Source organism: Myodes glareolus, chromosome 10 (assembly GCF_982192425.1).
Source record: "Myodes glareolus chromosome 10, mMyoGla1.1, whole genome shotgun sequence".
NCBI lineage: Eukaryota > Metazoa > Chordata > Mammalia > Rodentia > Cricetidae > Myodes > Myodes glareolus.
The window spans coordinates 23847948-23871010 of NC_142035.1; the positions used below are offsets into that span (position 1 = coordinate 23847948).

The following is a 23063-nucleotide window of genomic DNA, read 5'->3' on the forward strand; positions in this document are numbered from 1 at the left end:
CGGGCTGGGCATGCAGAAGAGAAGGTCCGGAAGTAGTGTTCTTCCACGGTTTTAGCTTCAAGATCCTGCCTTGAGTTCCTGCTCTGTCTTCCCTCGGTTAAATAACTTGCTGAAGGTCGCAGAGCGTTTAACCACTCCTCAGAACACAATATAGTGCCTGGAGGACGGTTGGAGTACAATAAATACACATAAGGCACTCTTTAAAAATACAAAGGTAAACATTTTAGCATTAAAAATATGCGCATTGATGAACTTATTTATTTAAGATGTGCTCACAATCTCAGTAAAATTGGTACAGTATTTTTCCCTTCTCTTGGGTGAGCAGGGGTGCAGTCCAAACCTTTACTACGAGTTTGACACATCCCGCTTTCCGTCGTCCCGCCGCAAGCCTTCCTGGGAGTGGTAGTCTTCAGGCCGGTGGGCTCCAGCAGCAGCAGCAGAATCGCCCGGACGAGGTACTACAGGGTGGCGCGCAGGGCTTGAAGCTCTTCCGCATTGCCTTTTGCCCTCCCCGCCTGCGCGCCCGCCTCAGTTATCATGGCGGCTCCCTTAGTCCTGCTGCTTGTGGTGGCTGTGACCGTGAGGGCGGCCTTGTTTCGCTCCAGCTTGGCTGAGTTCATTTCCGAGAGGGTTGAGGTGGTGTCCCCACTGAACTCTTGGAAGAGAGGTGAGGCCACCGGCTGGAGCAGGCCGGTCTGCACTATCCCAGCCTCAGTGGATTGAATCGGAGGTGGAGGCAGTGGGCACCAGCGCGCGGTTCTGAGCGGACTGACCCGCGTCTGGGGTCCTTCGCGAGCTGAGGGCGGAGCTCTGGTGCGGAGGATGGGGGTGTAGAGGAGGTGTGGAGTGTGAGCCCCACTACCCGAGGGGTGGGTCTCCGAGGGGGCGTGGCCCACTCTCCCGAGTCGGACAGCGGGATCCGCGGGAGGATGGACATCCCCAGGTGCCGCGTGCATAGGGTTAGTGGAGTGTTAGGGTTTGGCAGCGGGTTTGCAGGCGGTGGTCCACCCAGTAGCAGATGAGGGGGACCGAGGGAACCCGTGCTTTTGCAAGAATGGTATCTGTGTACTGAAGTCACTTCTGCCCAGTCTTGGACTCTCAGTAAAGTTTTTCTTAGTTTGTCTTTTTAATATATGTATGATACGTTTTTCATCAAACCTTATTGCATGCTATCCCCTCCAACAAGGCACAGAAATTGGAGTGAAGGAGCCACAGGCCAGTAGGGGAGACGAACAAGGGTTTATCATAGTTGCCTTAATTGTCAGACCTGATAAATTGTCTTTCATTTTCCAGAACGGACTAACGAAGGACTAGAGTTTGGAAAAGATTAGAAAAGGGGGGGAGTTCCAGGTTGCAGAAGGCAAACGGGATCAAGAAATACTCGAGGATTTGAAATATCCAGAGTAGAAAAGATCTGTGGGTTAGGTTAGGGCTACAATTTGATTATTTTTTTTTTTTATAATCATTACTTGTGTGTAGGGGGGAGGGATTTTGTGTATGGTATGTGTTCAGAAACTAAAGGAAGATGTCAGGTGTCCTCCGGTATCACTCTACCCTTTATTCTGTGAGATAGGGCCTCTCTGAACTGGAAGCTATTCCCACTGGGCTGTATGGCCAAGAGCTCCAGGTTGCTGCCTGTTTCCACCCCTACAATGCTGGGGTTACAGGCATCTGTGGCTATGACCATTTTTTTGTTTTTTTCATGAGTGTGGAGGGGGGATTTGCATTGAGGTCTTCTTGCTTGTACACAGAGTGAGTGCCCTTATGCACTGAACCATCTGTCCAGATCAAGTTTAAGACTTTAAACAAAACAAAAAAAAAACCTGAAGTACATTATACATATAAAGCACGTGCAAGGGGTCTTAGTGAAGTTTTATGAACCATGCGTACACGGATAACCAGCACCCAGATAAAAAATATTAGCACCCTAGAATTCTCCTTTGTAGCCTTATACTTGCTTATTATTTGTTTCTGAAATTGGATCTCTCCTTTAACCCAGGATGGACTCAAATTCATGGTGACCAGCCTTCAAGTGCTGGGATTGTAGGTGTGAGCCACCACATCTAACTTTATTCTCAAACTTTAATGCCTGTGTTTTGATATCACCTGCTGTCATGAGATAACATTTATTCTTCCTCTACACTCTTAGAACCTTATACATGCCTGTTTTTAAGACTATTTCTCTGAGCTGGGAGTGGTGGCACAGGTCTAAAATCCCAGCACGGGATGGGGAGGCTGAGACAGGAACATCTCAAGTTTGAAACCAACCTAAGCTCCTTATAGAGTTCAAGGCCAGCCCAGCTACATAGTGAGACTGTGTCTCAAAACCAAACAGTATTTCTCACCTTATATGACAATTATTTGTTGAGATCTGGTCTTCCTGTAGTATTACCAGCTCCTTGAAATACTGTTTTATGCTTAAATTCCTTGGTGATGGGCATAGAACAGGTGTGTAGTTAGTGCCTATTGACTAATGTGGAAGAAATGAAAGCATAGGGTCTGTTTACAGAGTAGATAGAAGGATTTAAAGATGAGGCAACGTTATGTATCATTTCTAGAATCTTCAGAAGGATTTGAGTCTTTCTTTGCTCTGCCATTTACTTCCTTTGTGACTTCTGTGAAACAGGGACACTAAGTGAGATAATCCATTCTGAAAATGAGCACAGTAAAGCCAAAACCTCAGTTCTGAGGTCTTGAGTTTAGGTACTAGAACAGGGGTCACATTGGCTGAGCTGAGTAGGTGAGTCAGAAAGGATAGGGTAATAAGCATGTGGCGTGTGTGTTAATTGTATGACATTCAGAGGTTTAGAGCTCCATAGCTGGAGGTCAGTATCTAGGCTAGAGACATTTTACACCATGACCACAGCAACTCTTATAAAGGAAAACATTTCATTGAGATGGCAGCTTACAGTATCATAGGATTAGTCCATGGCGGCATGCAGGCAAATGTGGTGCTAGAGAAGGAGCTGCTACAAGTTGATATGCAGTAGACTGTCCCAGGGAGTGGCTTGAGCAAAGGAGAGACCTCAAAGCGCACCCCCACAGTGATACACTTCCTCCTAGAGGGCCACACCTAATAGCGCCACTCCCTTTGGGGCCAGCTTTCTTTCACAGTGGTCATAAGGCATTTGGAATTTGTTAAGAAATAGCAGTTACTAGCTCATTTTAAGGAGAGGATACAATAACTTTCACTTACGTTTATAATTCGTTTAGTAGGGTAGATCTAAAAGCACGTAATTATGCCAGGCATACTGTCTTATAGTTGTAATTCCAGCATTTAAGAGGCTGAGATAAGGGATTCATTAGGAGTGAGAGACCAGAATGGGCTACATAGTGAGTTCTAGATCAGCTTGGGCTACAGAGTAAGATGTCTCAAAACCAAACAAACAAGCAGGTGATTACATTAAACTCTAAATACTAGGCATTTAAAGATAGTGAAATAGGGCCAGATGTGGCGGCACACACCTTTAATCCCAGCACTCAGTAAGCAGAGGCAGACAGATCTTTGTAAATTCGAGCCTGGTCAATAGAGTGCATTCCAGGACAGCCAGGGCTACACAGAGAAACCTAGTCTCAAAAAACAAACAAAATAAAAGTAAAGTAGGGACCATTCTGGTTTTACATGACATTTTGAGATTTTTGAGTCACCAGCTCTTTGGATAAAGGGCCTGGTATCCTCATAGACTTTGGTTGGCTGTAATATGTGCTTCTTTATTTAGACATTGTGTGTGTTCGTGTGTGTGCAGGTGTGTGTGTAGACCAGATTTGATGTTAGGTGTCTTCCTTGATTATGCTGTAATGAAAGGATGTACTGATTTGCTCTCTGTTGGTGTGGTAAAATATTACCAAAACTGACTTGGGAAGGAAAGAGTTTCTTTGGTTTACAGGTTACGGTTCATCATCAGGGAAGCTGAGACAGGAGCCTGAAGCAGAGACCGTAGAGGAAAGCTGCTTACTAGCTTGCTTCCCCTGGCTTGTTTTGCTCCCTGTCCTGTAAAGCCAGTCAATCCTACATCAATTAGCAATTAAGAAAATACCTCCCAGACATGCCCACAGGTCAGTCTGACAGAGGCAGTTTCTCAGTTGAGATTCCCTCTTCCTTGGTATGTCCAGGTGTTTGTCAGGTTGACAAACACCATGACAAAGGGTCTTTCACTGAACATGGGGTTCACCGACTCAGCTAGGCTAGTGGTCAGTGAGCCTCAAGATCCTCCTGTCTCTGCCTCTGCAGTGCTAGGATTACAAGGTTTTTAATATGGGTTCTTTACCGACTAACCATCTCCTCAGTCCCTGTTTTTTGAGACCAAATCTCATGTATCCCAGGCTAGCCTGGGAGTCAGGTAGTTGAGGATTACCTTGAGGTTCTGACCTGCTTACCTTTACCTCGCAGGTGCTGGGATTACAGGTGTGTGCCATTATGTTTGGTTTTATGTGGTGCTTGGCATTGAACCCTGAATTTCTTGCATACCAGTCAAGCTGGGTCCCAGCCTACCTGATGGGTTCTAAGTTAGGGTGTTATCATTTGTTCTTTTGTATGTAGATAATGACGATGCCTCAGATCCACAGTCCACACCTGAAAGCTGAGACAAGAGGTGTGCAGCCAGCTGTAGTCCAGCCTGAGCACAGAATGAGACCTGTCTTTAAGAAAACCAAAACCACCACTGCCATCACCACCACCACCGCCGCCTCCCCTCTCAGAAAAAAACTTAGGGCTAGAGAATTGGCTTAATGAGTACGAGTACTTGCCATGCAAGCATAAAGACCTGAGTTCAAATCCCTAATCCAGGCAAAAGCTGCATGCATAGTGTAGTTGGTTGTTTTTGACTCATTGACTCTTTTGGGGGCCCATCACCGAGCTCCCAAATAAATGCACATGGAGACTTATTATTACTTATGAATATCTGGGTTTAGCTTGGCTTGTTTCTTGCCAGCTTTTCTTAACTTAAATTATCCCATCTATCTTTTGCCTCTTGGCTTTTTCTTTTCCTCTGTAATCTTACTTTCACTCTTATCTGTGTCTGACTGTGGCTGGGTAGCTGGCCCCTTCTTTTCTCACTCCTTGCTCTCTCTTGCTTCTCATCCCTCTTTTTCTCCTTCTGTTTATTCTCTCTGCCTGCCAGCCCCACCTGCCCTTTCTCCTGCCTTGCTATTGGCCATTCAGCTCTTTATAGGTCAATCAGATGTTTTAGACAGGCAAAGTAACACAACTCACAGAGTTAAATAAATAAACATAAAAGAATGCAACACATCTTTGCATCATTAAACAAATGTTCCACAGCATAAATGAATGTACCATATCTTAAAATAATATCCCACAGTATGCATAGTGTGAGCATCTGTAATTCTGGTAATCTTACTGGGTAATAGGAGGCAGAGACGAGAGAATCTCTGGAATCATGAGGGCCAGGTAGCCTGGCATGTGTAGCTGGCGACTACACTGGATGTTTGGGATCCCATTGTAACCCCAAGCCTGTTACACATACATTCACATGATACATAAAAATAAATGGAATAGAAACAAATGGGCTGTCATGATAGCTCAACGAATGAAGTTGCTTGCTGTCAAGCCTGATGATCTGAGTTTGATCCCCAGAAATCACTTGATAGAAGGTGAATTGACTCCCACAGTTTTCTCTGACCTCCAAATGTATACCGTCACACATGCACATTCACGCAGCCAGTGTCTCTCTCTCTACACACACACACACTCTCTCTCTCTAAATGAATGTTAAAAAAACAAACTTGACAGCTAAGATTTAGAGTTATAGTTCAAAACTATTATGTGTAGAGTGTGTATGTTACATGGATGGGTGTGTGTTTTTGTGTGTGTGTGTGTGTGTGCGTGTGTGTGTGTGTGTACTCCTATCTGGAGGCCAGAGGTCAATTCTAGTTATTTTCTATTATCCTCAGTTGTCTTCTATTATCCTCTACCTTATTTATTTATTATTTTAAAATATACCTTCACACCACATGCATGCATATACATAATTAAAAATACCCCCCCCCCCATTTTAAAAGAGTTGAGCTGGGGCTTCGTGGCTCATACCTGTAATCCTAGTACTTAGAAAGCTGAGGCAGGAGAATTTCTGTGAGTTTGAGGTCATCTTCAGATATAAGTTGTGGTTTTATATATTTATAATATAATGAGTATCAAATAGGTGGTTGTCAGTGTGAGACACTGTCTCCAAAAACCAAAAAGCAAAACTAAATGAATAAAAATCGAAGGACTCTAGGTCTGGGTGTGTTCTTCAGTGATAGAATACTTGTCTGTGATTATGAGGCTCTGAGGAAGCACTTAGAATCAACCAAATGGCCTGGGAGAGTTAGTTCGAGGCATTACTACTTACAGAGGAACCAGAGCTTCTGCCCAATGGTCAACCTCAATAACTCTGGACACTGGTCAGCGAGCAGATGAGAGCTGCCGTCACTGACAGCATATGACTGCTTTTCTACAAAGTTCTGGAAAAGGAAAGCTCCCTAAGCAGTTTGCCAGCCTGAAGTCCAAATGCTTCAGAGGACTGTTTCAACCAAACAACAATTAAATATTTTAAGAGGCAAAACTGAGTAAAAACTCAAAGAACTAATAAGCTTTAAGCTGCCCTTTCTCATGTAGTATTTAACATAAATCCATAAGTACGCTAGAGGAGTACATCTTGTTGTAGAGCCCAGGCTGGCCTTAAACTTGCAATCCCTGTCTAGGCCTCCACAAGTGGGGAGCACAGATATGCAACACCACACCTAGCTGGAACATTTCTACCTTCCTTTAGGAGATTATTATCTAATTAATATTTTGTAATAAGGTAGATTTTTGTTGTTGTTTGGTTGGTTGGCTTTCTACTGGGTTGGGATAAAACCGCCTGGCTTTTGTTGCTATTTTATTTTGGATTCAGGGTCTCACTATAGCCTGGAACTCCATAAATAGACCAGGCAGCCTAGCACTTATCATAATCTTGCCTCCGTCTCCTGAGTGTTAGGATTACAGAAGAGAATTTTGATGCTCTTTTGACTGAGATAGGAAATACACACTGTAGGCCTAGGAAAGTTTTCATACATGTGCATCAAAATAATAAAAGTGACTGAATGCATTCAGTTGAAATATCTGCATAATGACATCTGTTATACTTTATGTTAAATTTAAAAATCAATAGACTAAGCCGGGCAGTGGTGGCACATGCCTTTAATTCCAGCACTCGGGAGGCAGAGGCAGGTGAATCTCTGTGAGTTTGAGACCAGCCTGGTCTACAAGAACTAGTTCCAGGACAGGCTCCAAAGCTAGAGAGAAACCCTGTCTTAAAAAAATCAAAAAAAAAACCCAACCCCCCAAAAAACAAAAATAAACAACAACAACAAAAAAACAAAATAAAAGACTATTCTGAATTTATGCCTTTCTTACATATCTTAATATTACAATAAAGAGAGGTGTTTTTATAAATGTTCTTACATGAGGTTGATTTTCCCCCAGATCTGTTATCCATGAAATAATATGATGATGTCTATCACCAGTTGCCAGAGCCACATTCTAGGCACTTGTCAGAGAATACTCGAGTTTACTGGTGTCTCTAAAAGAAAGGTGTGGAGTCTGCTCTCTAGCTGTTGTTGGAAACCTCTCCCTGGGTTTAGTTGGGGATGTGAAGCCTGCTGTTTCCAGACAGTCTTATACTGTCTGATTCCCAAGTGTTGCTTCTACTGCTGTGTTCAGATGCCTTTGGCCTATGCTGAGGGAAGTCTTGTGCAGTGGGTTAATGAATCCTTGTCTAGGGTCTCCAGTAAAGCTATTACTGAGAGTTAACAGCCATCTTACAGAGCGACCTCTCTGCTGCTTCTTAGCGGTATTTTTTCCTGGTCCTTGTAGAAAGGACCAGTTACAGTTGTCTCTGTAAATTTTTATATATTTTCTTTGCTCCGTGTGTGTGCATTTGTGTACACACACATATACCTGCTTATAGAGTTAAGACAACTTGTGGGAGTTGGTGATCTTCTTATACCATGTGGGTTCCTAGGATTGAGCTCAAGTCATCAGACTTGGCAACCTGATTAATGTGTCTTGCGAGCCCCAGTTAAAAATTATCTTGCACAATCAGGCTTTTTTTTTTTTAATGATGCTGGGTGGTGGTGGTACACTCCTTTAATCCCAGCACTGGAGAGGCAGAGGCAGGTGGATCTCTGAGTTGGAGGCTAGCCTGGTCTACAGAGCAAGTTCCAGGGCAGCCAGGGATACACAGAGAAACCCTGTCTTGGGAGAAAAAATGTTGGCAACTATAGTTTCCTTCTTTAGGTTAAATACACAGTTTAAAGCATTTTAATATTTATTTTCCCAGGTATTTCTTTTTTTGTCCCTTCCTCATCCCTCCCTTCTTCCTTCTGTGTTTGTTTTGAGAATCTTACAGTGTAGCCCAGGCTAGCCTTCAACTTTAAATCCTCTTCCTTCAGTCTCTGTGTTTGTATTACATGTATAAAATGTCCTAATGAATCCCATTCTTTTTGTGTATTTGATGCTAATAAAATTTCTTTAAACATTTAATAAAATTGTGTTATATTTTGTGTGCTGTATTTCTTCCAGCTTTTCTCTTAGCATTTTATGGGCAGATTTCCTTCAGTGAACGTAGATCTGTAGTTTTTTTTTGTTGTTGTTGTTGTTTGTTTTTGTTTTTTGAGACAGAGAAGTTCTGGAACTCACTCTGTAGACCAGGCTGACCGCAACCTCATAGAGATCCACCTGCCTCTGCCTTCCGAGTGCTGGGATTAAAGGTGTAGTCCCCACTGCTGGGCTGAGGGAGATGGTTCTTTCTTCCACTTTAGGATCTGATGATCAAACTCAGGTCATCAGTCTTTTCAGTAATAACCTAATTAACTGAGCCATTTTGCCAACCCTGAAATATTTCAATTTTCAAAAGAGTTGCAAAGGGACTGGAGAGATGGTTCAGCAGTTAAGGGTACTTATTGAGGCAGGTGATGGTGCACACACCTTTAATTCCAGCACTTAGGATCTCTGGGAGTACAAGGCCACCATGGTCTACAGAATGAGTTTCATGATAGTTGGGCTACACAGTGAAACCCTATCTCAAAAAATTAAAAAACCCAACAAACATATAAATGTTTTTAAAATTTTAATACACACATATAGTACTTACTGGTCTATCTGAGTACTGGAGTTTGGATCCCAGCATCTACATCAGGTTGTTTATAAACTCCAGTAACTCTGGCTCTGGTAACCTTTTCTGGCCTCCATAGGTACTCAAAGCACATGTGTGTGTACACACACACACACACACAGAGTTGCAAAAATAGAATTCCTATTTACACTTTACCTAGTACACTTAATATAGTGGCTTCAGGCAGTTAGTAATGTTAGTGTATATACCTTATTAGAATTGCACTGTGTCCCTGTTGTCCAGTTTCTAGCCTAATGTTCAGTCCATGATCTCGTTTTGCATTTAGTGGTTACATCTCCTTAGTCCTACCTGTTTGGGACTCTTCCTTTGATTTATTTTTTTTAAGAGTACTAGGCAGTTATGTACCTATCATTTTTGGTTGCCTGATGCTTTCCTATGATTAGGTGGGTTTTTTGTTAGTTTTTGTTGTTGTTGTTGTTGTTGTTGTTATTCTACCACATTGTTGGTGTGAGGACCACAGAATTCTTCTCATCACTCCATCAGTGAATCCTGAGATATTTGGTAATTAATATAGCTAACATATTGATATTTTAATGGGATTACCTGATTAAAGCAGGGAATGTAAGGCCTACATGAAATTACTACTTTTCCCCTCGAAAGTACTTCTACCCCTAACTTTAGCATCTACTAATGATGCTTGCTTTCAGAGCCATTCTGTGGGCCAGTCAACTGATGACTTTCTGTTCTTTCTTCCATTCTTCCTTGTTTACGCTTTTTGTCCTGATGTTGAACTCAGATCCGCCTGCATGTTTTGCATGTTGCCCTGCTGCTGTGCCACGTGCCTAGCCTTCTTACACTTGATGTTGAACATTCTATAAGGAGAGCATTTCTTTTTCTTCCACCTATTTATTTATTCAGTTATTTACAATATAGTTTTAATGCCTAATATATCAGTATATATATTAGTATATCAGTAAATACATATTTATTTCAATAAATCTCCATTAATCAAATGGCATTATTTTCAAGTCTTTATTAAGTGGAATTGGAGAGATGGCTCATCAGTTAAGAGCACTGCCCACTCTTCCAGAGGACCCAGGTTCCATTCCTGGAACTCACTTGTTAGCTCCCAACAATCTGTAACTCAGTTCTAGAGGATTTGATGCGTCATCAGAACCAGGCACATATGTGGTACATAGACACATACACAAACAAAACACCCATACACAGAAGATAAAGAAAATTTATTACTCTTGGTGCTGTACTGAATATATTGTATCAGGCACGTGATCAATTATTTCCTAATGTAATCTACTTTAAGAATTATCATGTGGGGCCAGGCATGGTAGCACGTGCCTGTAATCTCAGCACTGGGAAGGCAGAGACAAGCGGGTCTCTCTGAGTTCAAGACCAGCTTGGTCTATATAGTGAATTATAAGTCAGCTAGAGCTACATAGTGAGACTTTGCATAAAAAACAAAAATTATTTTGTGTACCTGATACAGCATAGCAGTGGAGTGCTTGCCTGGTGTGCACAAGTTCCCAAGTTCAGTCCATAGCACCAAACCAACCCAAAAACCCTCAAACCAAAAACCCTCAAACCAAAAAACAAACATTTTAAGCTGGACGTGGTGGTGTATGCCTGTAATCCTAGAACTTGGGAGATGGAGGCAGGAGAGTTAGAGTTTAAGGTGATTCTTGACTGCACCGAAAGTTCGAGGCCAACAAAGTATCATCTTAGCTGGGCTTGATGGCCAGCTCCTGTAATTCCAACACTTGGTCGGGGGCTGCTGGGACAGGGGGATTGCGAACTTGAGGTCAATATTTCCTACATGTAAATATTCTGCCACAAAACAAAAACCTAGTTAAACAACCATTCGCTCCTGAAAAACAAAACAAAAAATCAATTCCCCTCTTCCTCCCAAATCCCCTATAAGGTTAGAATTAAAGAAACACAGCTAAAAAGTACATCTTACTCTGTAGAAAAATGACGTAAATGTCACTAAAACAGGTGGCACAAGAGAGTGACTTTCATTAACCTGGAGGACTTTTTTTTTAAAACTTGTTGCTGATTTGTTAGTTGTGCTTTGGAATAGGGTAGACTATGCATAGTAGAAATGCTTTAGGGTTGGTGGAGACCACAGAGAGGTAGAAGAAGTTTATAGTTTTTTAATTGCTTAGTTTTATTTTTTAGATTATGTGCACGTTTGCCTGTCTTTGTGGGAGTATGTGTATGCTAAGGGCAGAGACCAGAAGAGGGGGATGTGTCCTCTGGAGCTGGAGCTCTGGGCAGTTGTGAGCTGCTGGACACGGGTGTTGGGAATTGAACTGAGCACCAAGAGCAGTATGCAACTCTTAATTGCCAAGCCATTTCTCTAACCTCAGAAGTTACAGTTTAGTATAAAACTTCCTTGTAATGGGCACAGCTCATGATGGAAAGAACTGCTTTGTGTGGAAGAATTCTCCATTCTTGAAAATTGCATGTGTGTGTGTGTGTGTGTGTGTGTGTGTGTGTATGCATGTGACATTCTTTGAGAATTTCATACATGTGTACAGTCTTGAGATTTTTTTTTTTATTTTATCAAATCAAGGCCTTCAACCACTTGCTTGACCTGAGGTAAAGGGTTAAACTCAGACATTCCTTGGTCCTAGGAATATCTGACATTTTAGTTTATGACCATTTGCTGTTGTCTCTAAAGTGAACTTGTATTTCTTTGTTTTCAGTGGTTGAAGGCCTCGCACTGCTGGATTTGGGAGTGTCTCCATATTCTGGAGCAGTATTTCATGAAGTAAGTGTTGTACTTTCTTTCCCGGCACTATGAGTAATTCATCGTCATGGATACCAGAGTCCGAGCTCTGTTGGTACAGACGTTTAAAAGGATCTTTTTTTTTTTTTTTTTTTTTTTTGATAGGAATAGCCCTCTTGTAGACCTGCTCTGCATAAGAAAGCTGTTTCACAATTACAGGGACAATGATCCAGGTTAGGATTTTAAGGAGTTGGGAGGGAGGGAGAGAGAGTCAGTGTGAAGATTCTGGGTCCTTCTGTCAGGAGTGCTGAGATTCCAGATGCAGCCGGCTTTCTGTGAATTCTGGGGACCACGCCCGGCTTGTCGGGCTTATGCAGCAAGTATGTTTGTCTTGGCTTGGAGGACTATATGAGGCATATATAGAAATTATTATTGTTTTGTTTGTTTGTTTTGTTTTGTTTTCTGAGACAGGGTTTATCTGTGTAACAACCCTAACTGTCCTGGAACTCACTCTGTAGACCAGGCTGGCTTTGAACTCGCAGAGATCTGCCTGTCTCTGTCTCCTGAGTGCTGGGATTAAAGATGTGCGCCACATGCCTGGCTCATAAAATGAGGCTTTAAGACTAGTAAAATAAGACTAGTAAAAGCAAGCTAGGTATGGAGGCTCACACTGTAACCCCAGCTTTCCAGAGGCTGAGGCAGGAGATCTGCCATGAATTCAAGGCCTGCCCGTGCCTGGGCTATATGAGACTGACTCTATCTCAAAATGCCAAAACAACAGAAGAGTAATCATACCCTTTGGTTATTGTCATCTGTCCCTTGGATTGCTGTAACAGCTTTCTTGTTAAGTTTTTCCTGGTTCAGTCTTGCTCATTTATTCTGCAGTCAGGGACACTTTTCTAAAGTGTGAATCTCGATTTGTCACTGTTGTGCTTGGCACCTGTATTTGCCCCTAACCTCAGGCTTAAAACCCAGGCACTTGGAGGAGCATTCAGAGCTCTCACTGCATTTGTTTCTGATCCCCTTTTCTTCTCTTCACCCTCCCTCCTTTCCTTTTCTTAAGGACACAGGCAGTAACTGGGAGTAGATGTGTTTGACACCTGCATAACAGCCTATTAGCCCCAAGGACCAGTGTGAAGTGGGCCTCAGGTGTGCTTTAAATCATAAGCTTTCCTGTGCCGTTTTCTGTTGTCTGACACCTTGCTCATGCTGTTGTCTCCTGTAGAAGCCAATCTTCCCCTTTTTGTGCTTGGCTCTATTAGTGAGACACAGCGTAGATTTTACCTGCTCCAGAAAACCATCCAGCATCACTTTAGACTAAGTCAGACGCTCCTGCTTCATCACCTGAGCAATCTTATCCTTTCATTGCTCATACCCCACTCTTAAATTTACCTCTCATCTGCCAGGTGTGGTGGCGCACACCTTTAATCCCAGCACTTAGGAGGCAGAAACTGGTGAATCTCTGAGTTTATATATATATTTATATATAGATAGCTGGGGATGATCTTGAATTCCTGATCCATCTTGCTGCTGCCTCCTGTGTACTAGGTTTATAAGAACTTGAATTTTGAGATGTATTTATTTTTATATTATGTTTATGTGTGTCTAACCTCCATATATATAAATATATATCTCACATGCGTGCAGCTTGCATAGAGGCTAGAAGAGGGCGTTGGATTCTCTAGAACTGAGTCACAGAGAATTCTTAGTTATAATGTGGGTGTTGGGAACTGAACCTGAGTCCTCTGGAAGAAATAGTCTTAACCACTGAGCCATCTCTCCAGCCCAGGTGCTTGTGCTTATGGTTTTGAAATAAAAGCAATAAGAAAGGCAGACTCCAAAGCAAAGAATATCGTCAGAGATGACAAAGTTCATTTCATTAGAGTGACAGGATAGGCTTTCAAGAACGGTAACTACAGATCTCTGTTCTAATTACAACGTTAAAACACGTTACATAAAGTCTGATAGGCTGGACTGGGGAAACAGCTAAGTGGGTACACATGCTAACTGTGCAAGTCTCTGGAAACCACATACAAAACCAGACACATCTTTAATCCCGGCATTTTGTCAGTTAAATGGGAGATAAAGCCAGGAGAATCACCTGGAGCCTGATAGGCCAACTAACCTGTAGTGTACGGCATGGCAGCAGAAACAAGAAGAGACCCTGCCTCAATAACATGGAGGATGAGAACTGTGACCTCCAAATTGTGCTATGGCATGCAGTCCCCTGCACCCCTCCCCCCTGCGTGTAAATGAGGCCAGTCTCTGATTTGAGTTGGAACTTTCAGTATCCCTATTGACAGGTGGAAGATTAGCAAGAATATAGAAAGTGTATGTGTCTGTGTGTTTAAAGATTTGTCTGTTTTAAATTTCTGTGTATGAGTGTTTTGCCTGCATGGATGTATGTACATCATTTGTGTGCCTGGTGCCCATGGAGGTCAGAAGAGAGCATGGATCTTTTGGAGTTAGGGTTGGTTGGGAACCACTATGTCGATGCTTTGAGTCAAACCCAGGTCCTGTGCAAGAGCAAGTACTCTAAACCACTGAGCCATCTTTCCAGACTCAAAAATATAGAAAATTTGAATAATGTCAGCTATATTGACCTAAGAATGACCCATTCAGTAACATCAAAGTACATTCTAAGTGTATGTGGAACATTTGTGCCATAGACTATGTTCTGCCCATAAAAAGAAGGCTCAGTATATTTAAGTCACTTAAAGATTCATTTTTCCTGACCACAGAATTGTAGGAGGAGGGCCCACTTGTTCCTGGCCGCCTGGCTAGCTTAGCTCCAAAATAACCACACAGAAACTGTATTAATTAAATCACTGCTTGGCCCATTAGCTCTAGCTTCTTATTGACTAACTCTTACATCTCAATTTATCTCATTTCTATTAATCTGTGTATCACCACAAGGTTGTGGTCTACCAGCAAAGATTCAGCAGGTCTATCTCCAGCAGTGGATCCATGGCATAGTCTCTGACTCCGCCTTTCTTCCTCTCAGCATTCAGTTCCGTCTCCCGTACCTAAGTTCTGCCCCATCAACAGACCAAGGCAGTTTCTTTATTTATTAACCAAAAAAAGCAACACTCAGACAGAAGGACCTCCCACACCATTCCTGTTTTCTGTTTAACCAAAAAGGAAGGCTTTAACATAGTAAAATTATAGCAAGAATTACAGTTACATTATTTATATCTACTTTATCTTTTATCATAACAAAGAAAAACTATAACTATAAATTCTTCAACTCCATCAAAGACAGCAGAAGGATATATTATTACCTAAGTAAACAGGAAGTACATTGTAAGCAACTTGCAAAACTCTAGAATTGACAGAGACATTTCGCTGCCTGGACAGTCATCCATAGTTCTTCTGTACTGCATCAGGAAGTTATGTGTAAAATCCCCCAAATCTTTGGTAACAAATAACCTGGGAATCAAGAAATCAGAAGGGGTGAGTTCAAGGCCAGCCTGGTGTACAGAGTGAGTTATAGGATAGTTAGGACTACACAGAGAAACCCTGTCTCAAAAAACAAAAACAAAAGCAAAACAAAATAATAATAATAAAAAAGAAATCAGAAGGGAAGTTAGAAAGTATTTTTGAAATTAATGGAAGTGAAAACCTTAGCTGTCAAATATGTAGCATGCCACTAAAGTAGTACTTAGGGAAATTTATGGTCACTCAAATTGATACACAACATAAAGACAGATTACATTCAACACATTCTTCTTTTTTCCCTTGTGCTGTATAATTAAACTGCACATACACGCTAGCCCACTGTAGAAGCCAGCCATTTTACTGATAGGCTTTTTGAGAACTGTTTCAATGTTTTCCTTGTTTGGGGCCTTTCTAAATGGTCTGGAGCATCAAGAAATTTTGAAAGGAGGTTATTTGAATTGAAATATAAATATCAGGTTCTTTTTTATATATAAATTGACAAAGATACTTGAATAATAGAATTCATTAGTAGACAGCTGTAGTCCTTTTAGAACTATGAGAACAGTTGATGCCTGTTTTTTAAAAAAGAAGTTAGAAAGTTGATCACAAGTAGCCACATGGTGAGATTTAGCTTATGCTAGGCATTGTGGCATTTACTTTGTACACATAACTGCAATTAATCTCCCCTAGGGCCCTGTGAAATAGATTATTTTAATGATTTATTTAAGTTTTAAAATTTGTGTGAATGGGTGTTTTGTCTGCATGTATGTCTGTGAGACACTTGCATGCTCGGTTCCTGCAGAATTACAGACAGCTGTTAGCAGCTGTATGAGTCCTGGGAATTGATTCTCAGTCCTCTGAAGAGTAGCCAGTGCTCTTAACTGCTGAGCCATCTCTCCAGCCTCTGACATAGAGCATCTTCCCCAGTTTCTGTCAGAGGAAGCTAATTCTCAGAGAGGAAGGCAGTTTGCCTGCAGGCCACACAGGTATAACAAAAACTAAGGATTTAAATCCAAATTCAATTCTAAAGTTTCTCTTCTTTCTACCATAACTTGTTGTTACTTACTAAAAAGCCTGTCAGTGATCTTTACAGTCCCCCCCCCACCCTTTTTTTTTGTTATTGTTTTTTTCTTGAAACAGGGCCTCTTACATAGCTCAGGCTGGCCTAGAATTTACTAGTTAGCCTGGGCTGGTCTCAGCTTCTCAAGTACTATGATTATAGATGGGAGTCACTATTCCTGGTTCAGAGTATATCTGTAACCTTTTTTTGGGGTTGGTAATAGAGTTTCCACTTAGGGCTTTGTGCATGCAGGCAAGTGTTCTATTGTTCACCTACATCCTTAGCCCATTATAGTGTTATAAAGCATTTTTTTACATGTAGTTAGGAGGTGATGAGAATAGATACTTCTGAGCCACCACACTAAAATCAAATTCTGGACTTCCTTTTCTGATTCTGATGGACTGATGAGTTAGCTTACAGTACTGGGCCAACTGTGTTGGTAACGGCACACAGAAAAGAAGAATAAATTGAAGGCATTGAAGGCATTGGAAAGTACCAGGATACTCCTAACTCAAGAGTAAAGTTCACAGAATGAGAGTCGGGGGTTGGAAAGTTGGCTTTGTGGTTAAGAACATTTGCTGTTCTTACAGGGGACCCAGGTTTGAATATTAGCGCTCCTCTCAGCCTGTAAAACCAGCTCCAGGGGATCTGATGCCCTCATCTGACCTCCTCTGGCATCAGCATGTAGGCACACACACATACCACATACACACACAAATAAAAATAGTAAAATTAAATCTTGAAAAAGCTAATGAGACTAGGGTTGGTGATGTAGCTCTGTTGGTAGAGTCCTTGCCTGTCTTACATGAAACCGTGGCTTCCGTCCCAAGCATCTCATAAACCTGGTGTGTACTGCATGCCTGTAACTCAGGAGGTGGAGCTGAGGAGATCGTCAGAAGTTCAGAAGTCATCCTTGGCTCCATACTAAGTTTTTGGTCAACCTGGGATACCTCAGATCCTGTCTCAGGAAAACAAAACAAAGCAGAAAAGGTAAAACCAGAGCCTGTAATCCTAGCACTGGAAAGATGGTGGCACCCCGGTCAGAAATTCAAGGTTGTTTTGGGGCCTGCCATTGCTACATGAGCCTCCATCACAAAGATCCAGAACCAAACCAGACTAAAACAAAACAAAATACAGAAAAAATAATTGTATGTTCTTTTTGAAGAAATGAATCTTCAAGCTAGGGAAATCTAAGATGTATCTTAATGATATAACATGTACCTACCATGTACAAGGACCAGGGTTTAATTTTTAGCATCAAGAAAAAACAAAAACAAAAACAAAAACAAACAGCCATCCACCCTTCTACTATTGCCATCAACAGCACCAACACCTGAAAAGTAAGTACATCTCAGATGTGAGGACACAGAAAAGAAAAGTAAAAAGCTTGAAAGGCTTGGTCTTGGGATGTAGCGCAGTTAGTAGAGTATTTGTGTACAAAGCCACAGGTTTGATCCGTAGCACTCATAAATCTAGGCATGGCGGCACACACCTATAACCCTAGCACTTAGGAAGTGGAGGTAGGAGAATCAGAAGTTTGACATCATCCTTGGCTACATAGTGTGAGTTTGAGGATGGCTTGTACTTTATGAGACTCTGTCTCCTAAACCCAAAAAGCAAAAGGAAGGAAGAAAGAAATCTGTCATGCAGATACTAGTTTGAAGTCAAATAGCTTATGACTTTAAAGCCAAAAGCAAAGAAACAAAAACCCAGAGGATTATTTTATAATAATATAAAAATTGCTCTACCCAGAAAATAGTCTTTCTATATAGAACTGCATCTAATTCACAGCTTCAGGATCCACAAAGCAGGGATGGAAATGTAGCTCACTTGGTAGAGTGCCTGTCTAGCTTGCATGAACTCTTGGGTTTAGTGCATAGCATTGAATAAAACCAGGAGTAGGGCACACACTTGCAGTCCTAGTACTTGAGAGGAGAATCAGAAGTTCAAGGTCATCTTGAGTTTGAGGACAGCCTGGGTTGTATAAGACCCTGTCTCATAAACAAACAAAAACACAAAGCAAAAAGAGAAACAAATATACCTATAGCCATAGTGGGAATTTTATTTTAAACTTAGCTTTATTAATTTTTCTTGCATGGTTTTCTTCTGTGTAGCATGTGCATGCAGTACCTTTGGAGGAGAGAAGAATGTGTCTGGTTCCTTGAGTGTCACTGATGGTTGTGAGCTACCATGTGGGTGCTGGGATCCAAACCCAGGTCCTTTGCAAGAGCAACAAATTCTTTAACTGCTGAGCCACCTCCAGTCACAACAGTGGGATGTTTTTAACCTGTCTTTTTCATCAATAATAGAACAGAGAGACTCAAAAATCAATAAGGATGTAGAAATTTAAAAGATCATTAATTACCATACAAATTATATGTAGAATGCTATGACCATAAATGTTATTATGTACATTCTTTTCAAATGTATGTAGAGCACTTGCCCAAACTGATCAGATAATGAACCTTAGCAAGTCAGACCACACTTTAAGTTATTAAAATCATGTATTGTACTTTTAATGATGATAATATAATTAAGCTATAAATAAATTATAATATAAAAAGAAGGGCTGGGGTCAATGATAGAAGATTTGCCTAGCATGTGCAAGGCCCAAGGTTTAATTTCTAGCACTTTAAATAACAAATATTTGGAATTAAGCCATATACTCTTTTGTTTTTGTACTAAGGATTGAGCATAGGACTCATGCATAATGAACATCCTACCAGTGAACTATATCACCTCTGGCCAATCTGTATATTTTAAAGCAGTATCAAAGAAGAAATGTCAATGGAAATTAGAATATACCTTCTTTAAAAAGAAGATCGATCCATCCATCCATCCATCCATCCATCTATCTATCTATCTTTTTTTTTTATTTTTGAGGGAGCGTTTCTCTGTGTAGCCCTTGCTGTCTTGGAACTCACTCTATAGACTAGGCTGGCCTCCAACTCAGAAATCTACCTGACTGCCTCCTAAGTACTGGGATTAAAGGCATGGGCCACCACTGCCTGGCAAAAATTTATTTTTAATTATGTGTATGTGTGTGCACTATGTGTGCAGGAGGCCAGCAGCATCAGGTCCTCTGTATTGTAACTACAGGTAGTTGTGAGCCACCTGATGCGGGTGCTAGAACCATACTTTGGGTCTTTGCAAGAACAGCAGGTACTCTTCTTAGTGCTTAGCATCTCTCCAGCACCTAGAATATATTTTTAATTGAACAATATAATTGAACAATATTGGGAAGAAAACAACATATCAAAACTTTTGTGTTATTGCTAAACCCATATTAAGAGGAAAACATATTGCCTCAAACAAAAAAGAAAATATTGTGAACAACCTTATGTCAGTGAGATGAAAATTTAGGTGAAATGTATAAGAAAAATACTAATTACCTAGACTAATAAAACAAATCAGAATAATGTTTAATAGATGAAAGAAATTAAATCCATAATTTAAGTCTCTCAAATAAAACAAAATAAAACCTTGAGAAGCCAGACTTGGTGGGGCACCTGTAACCCTAGACCTTAGCAGGCCAAAGCAGGGCCATCAGGAGATTCAGGCAGGCCATTGTTGGTCACATGTTCAAGGCCAACTTGGTGTACATGAGACCTTGTCTTAAAAACCAAAATAAGAATCCATTTAAGGGGCTGGAGAGATGGCTCAGAGGTTAAGAAGTGCATTGTCTGCTCTTCCAAAGGTTCTGAGTTCAATTCCTAGCAACCACATGGTGGCTCACAACCATCTGTAATGAGGTCTGGTGCCCTCTTCTGGCCTTCAGGCAAACACACAGACAGAATATTGTATACATAATAAATAAATTTAAAAAAAAAAAAGAATCCATTTAAAAACAAAGGAAAAAACCCCAGGCCAAGATTAGTTTCACAGCGAGTGAATTTCTCCAAACCCTTTTTCCCCTTGAGTGTTCTGCAGTATTGGTCTTGAACTTTCCATTGTATATCAGCCTAAGTGCTGCAGTTGCAGCAAGCATCGCCATGTGGGTTTCTTCCTCGGACTCTGAGGAGGAATTAACATTTCATACAAATTTATCAGAGAATAAAGGAGCCAGGTGGTGGTGGCACACACCTTTAATCCCAGCACTTGGGAGGCAGAGACAGGAGAATCTCTGTGAGTTTGAGGCCAGCCTGGTCTACAGAGTGAGTTCCAGGACAGCTATAGAGTAACCTGTCTCAAACAAACAAACAAACAAACAAACAAAAAGAATAAAGAAAGGAAAAATTCCTCATTTGTTCATTCAACAGTCTTGGTCCTCTGTGAAGTGTCCCCCCCCCCCCCGTTTTATTTTTTTGCTTACTTATTTTTGAGGCAGGATCTCACATAGCCTAGACTAGCACGGGACTTGCTGTAGCCAAGATGACTTTGAACTTCTGATTCCCTTGCCCTCCTTTCCTTTGCACTTCAAGTCCTGGGATTATAAGCACACCCCTGGGTTTTGGGGAGTTCTGGAGACCAGCCCCAGAAATTCATGCATCCTAAGCAAACATCCTACAAACTGAGCTACATCATCAGCCCCTATTTATTTTTTTAAATGAAGTAAATTGAAGTGCCCAGTCCTAGGCTCAATATACTTTCTCATTTCAACCTCTTGAGTACCTACTGCAGGCATGAACCCCCAAGCCAAGCATGCCAAGCAGATAGCTAGCTTACTTCACATTTTGTTATTTCCTCTACTATGTTCAACTGATCGTTTCAGTGATACCCTGTGATTTAGGATACTAAGTTGTTCAGTTAGTACCGAAGTAGCTGTTGCAGGAAGGATCAGATTTCTTAGCGGAATAAGTTTTTTCCCATCCCCAGTTTGGAAACTGATCATTTATATCAAGGTTTGACTTAATTTTTACCTCTTTGTTTTTCTCCCACAGACTCCATTGATAATATACCTCTTTCATTTCCTAATTGACTATGCAGAATTGGTATTTATGGTAAGTATCTTTCCAGAGAAAATCAACATATGTGTATATTTTTAATTTTACAGTTTGTTTTTAAGAAAATAAGGAGCTTGTAGGAGGCAGAGGCAAGTAGATCTTTGTGAATTTGAGGCCAGCCTGGTGTACATAGCAGGTTCCAGGCCAGCCAGGGCTGCCTTGTGAGACAGAAAGAAAAAGAAAGGAAAAACAGAAAACCAGAATTTCTGAGAAAATAAAAGCCAAGACAATGCCTTTAGCTTGGAGCCTGGCTTTGGGATGGTATTATAGAGTATAAGGAACAGGCGGGAACTTGTGACCAGTTCTACTTTCTTATTCTTTGGTTTCCGGACTATGTAGTCTTCAATTTTCTAACCCAAGATTCTGTGGTTGACGTTAACTGTGCCAATTTGGAGGACAACCTGAGTTTCCTAAGCATTCTGCCAAGAGATTCTGAGGGGAACTGAAGAGGCTTTCAAGGATAAGGTTTGAAGATTGAGATGACAGGAACAGAGCAGCCTGAAACATTAGTCAACAGAGTTGGAAATCTAGGTCAGGATAGCATAAGAAACCCCGAAGTCTTCCTTAATTATAATGGCTACTGTTTGCTGAAGGCTTACCATGTATGAGGTGCTAGACATACCAGAAGCCTATAGGTCAATGGATATTGTTCCCCTTTACACGTGTGTGTGTGTGTGTGTGTGTGTGTGTGTGTGTGTGTGTGTGTGTGTATGTGTGTGTATCTTTGTTTGTTTCAATTTTTTTTTGAGACAAGGTCTCACTGTGTGACCTAGGCTGATCTTGAACTCATGGGAATTCTCCAGCTTCCTGGTATTACAGGTGTTAGCCACAATGCCTGGCTTATTTTCATTTAACTTGCTGGTCTGAGAGATATAGGCTTCCAGATGGAATGGATCATAATATAGGGGTTTTCTATCATACCTCCCTTAGTAGACTGTGGCCAGCTGTGAGTTTGGTGCTGAACAGTCAACCTAGTACCATCCCAGAGCTCTTCAGGCCTGGCAGCATTCCAGTACCCTGTACCAACTGTACTTTGTGTTACTCCTGTACTTTCCGTTACTTCTCTTTCTCTTGACAGATAACAGATGCCCTCACTGCTATTGCCCTGTATTTTGCAATTCAGGACTTCAATAAAGTTGTGGTAAGTCATTAATGGGTAAGACAAAGCTGGTGGGATTTGGTAATGTACTTATTATGGCAATGGATCAAAAGTCATATACTTAAAGAGATCCAACTATTATTTTTTGGTGTGTGTGTAGCTTGTTTACTTGTCTTTGTTTTTTTTTTTTTTTTTTTTTTTTCAAGCCAGAATTTCTCTGCATAGTCCTGGCTGTCCTGAACTTACCATGTAGACCAGGCTGGCCTCAAACTCAGATCTGCCTACCTTTGCCTCCCAAGTGCTGAGATTAAAGGTGTGTGCCACCATCAGTCAGTGTAAAGTTTATTCTTAATTATGTAATAGCTAAGGAGCATTGCATCATGGGATCATTCTCCTCTTCAGGCCTCTGGGAGGATTAACAGATAAACCATGTGTACTATGTACATAGTTATGAAAACAAAAGTTGGCTACCATCCTCCTTGTGTGGCTGGGAGCCACTGAGTTAGGTCAGGGTAGGAGGAGGGTGCATCTTAGTGACCTTCTGTTACCAACTAATAGACCCAGAAACAGCAGTTGGCCATTCTGTTGCACTGTGATGGGTTAAAAAAAAAAATAAAGTAGTTGAATTCTAAACTTTTAGACCTCATAGAGATTTTAAAAACGT

General features: G+C 41.3%; 1 protein-coding gene across 1 annotated transcript in view; it reads left to right on the top strand.

Moving 5' to 3' along the window:
* Positions 1–468: 468 nt before the first annotated feature.
* The window catches only part of Pigu (phosphatidylinositol glycan anchor biosynthesis class U), a 78798-nt gene continuing 56203 nt past the window's right edge, over positions 469–23063 (top strand). The window contains exons 1-4 of the mRNA XM_048431540.3: positions 469–667; positions 11837–11901; positions 21238–21297; positions 22379–22441. Of these exons, the coding sequence (XP_048287497.1) occupies positions 538–667; positions 11837–11901; positions 21238–21297; positions 22379–22441 (318 nt within the window). The 5' untranslated portion in view covers positions 469–537. The remainder of the gene's footprint in view (positions 668–11836; positions 11902–21237; positions 21298–22378; positions 22442–23063) is intronic.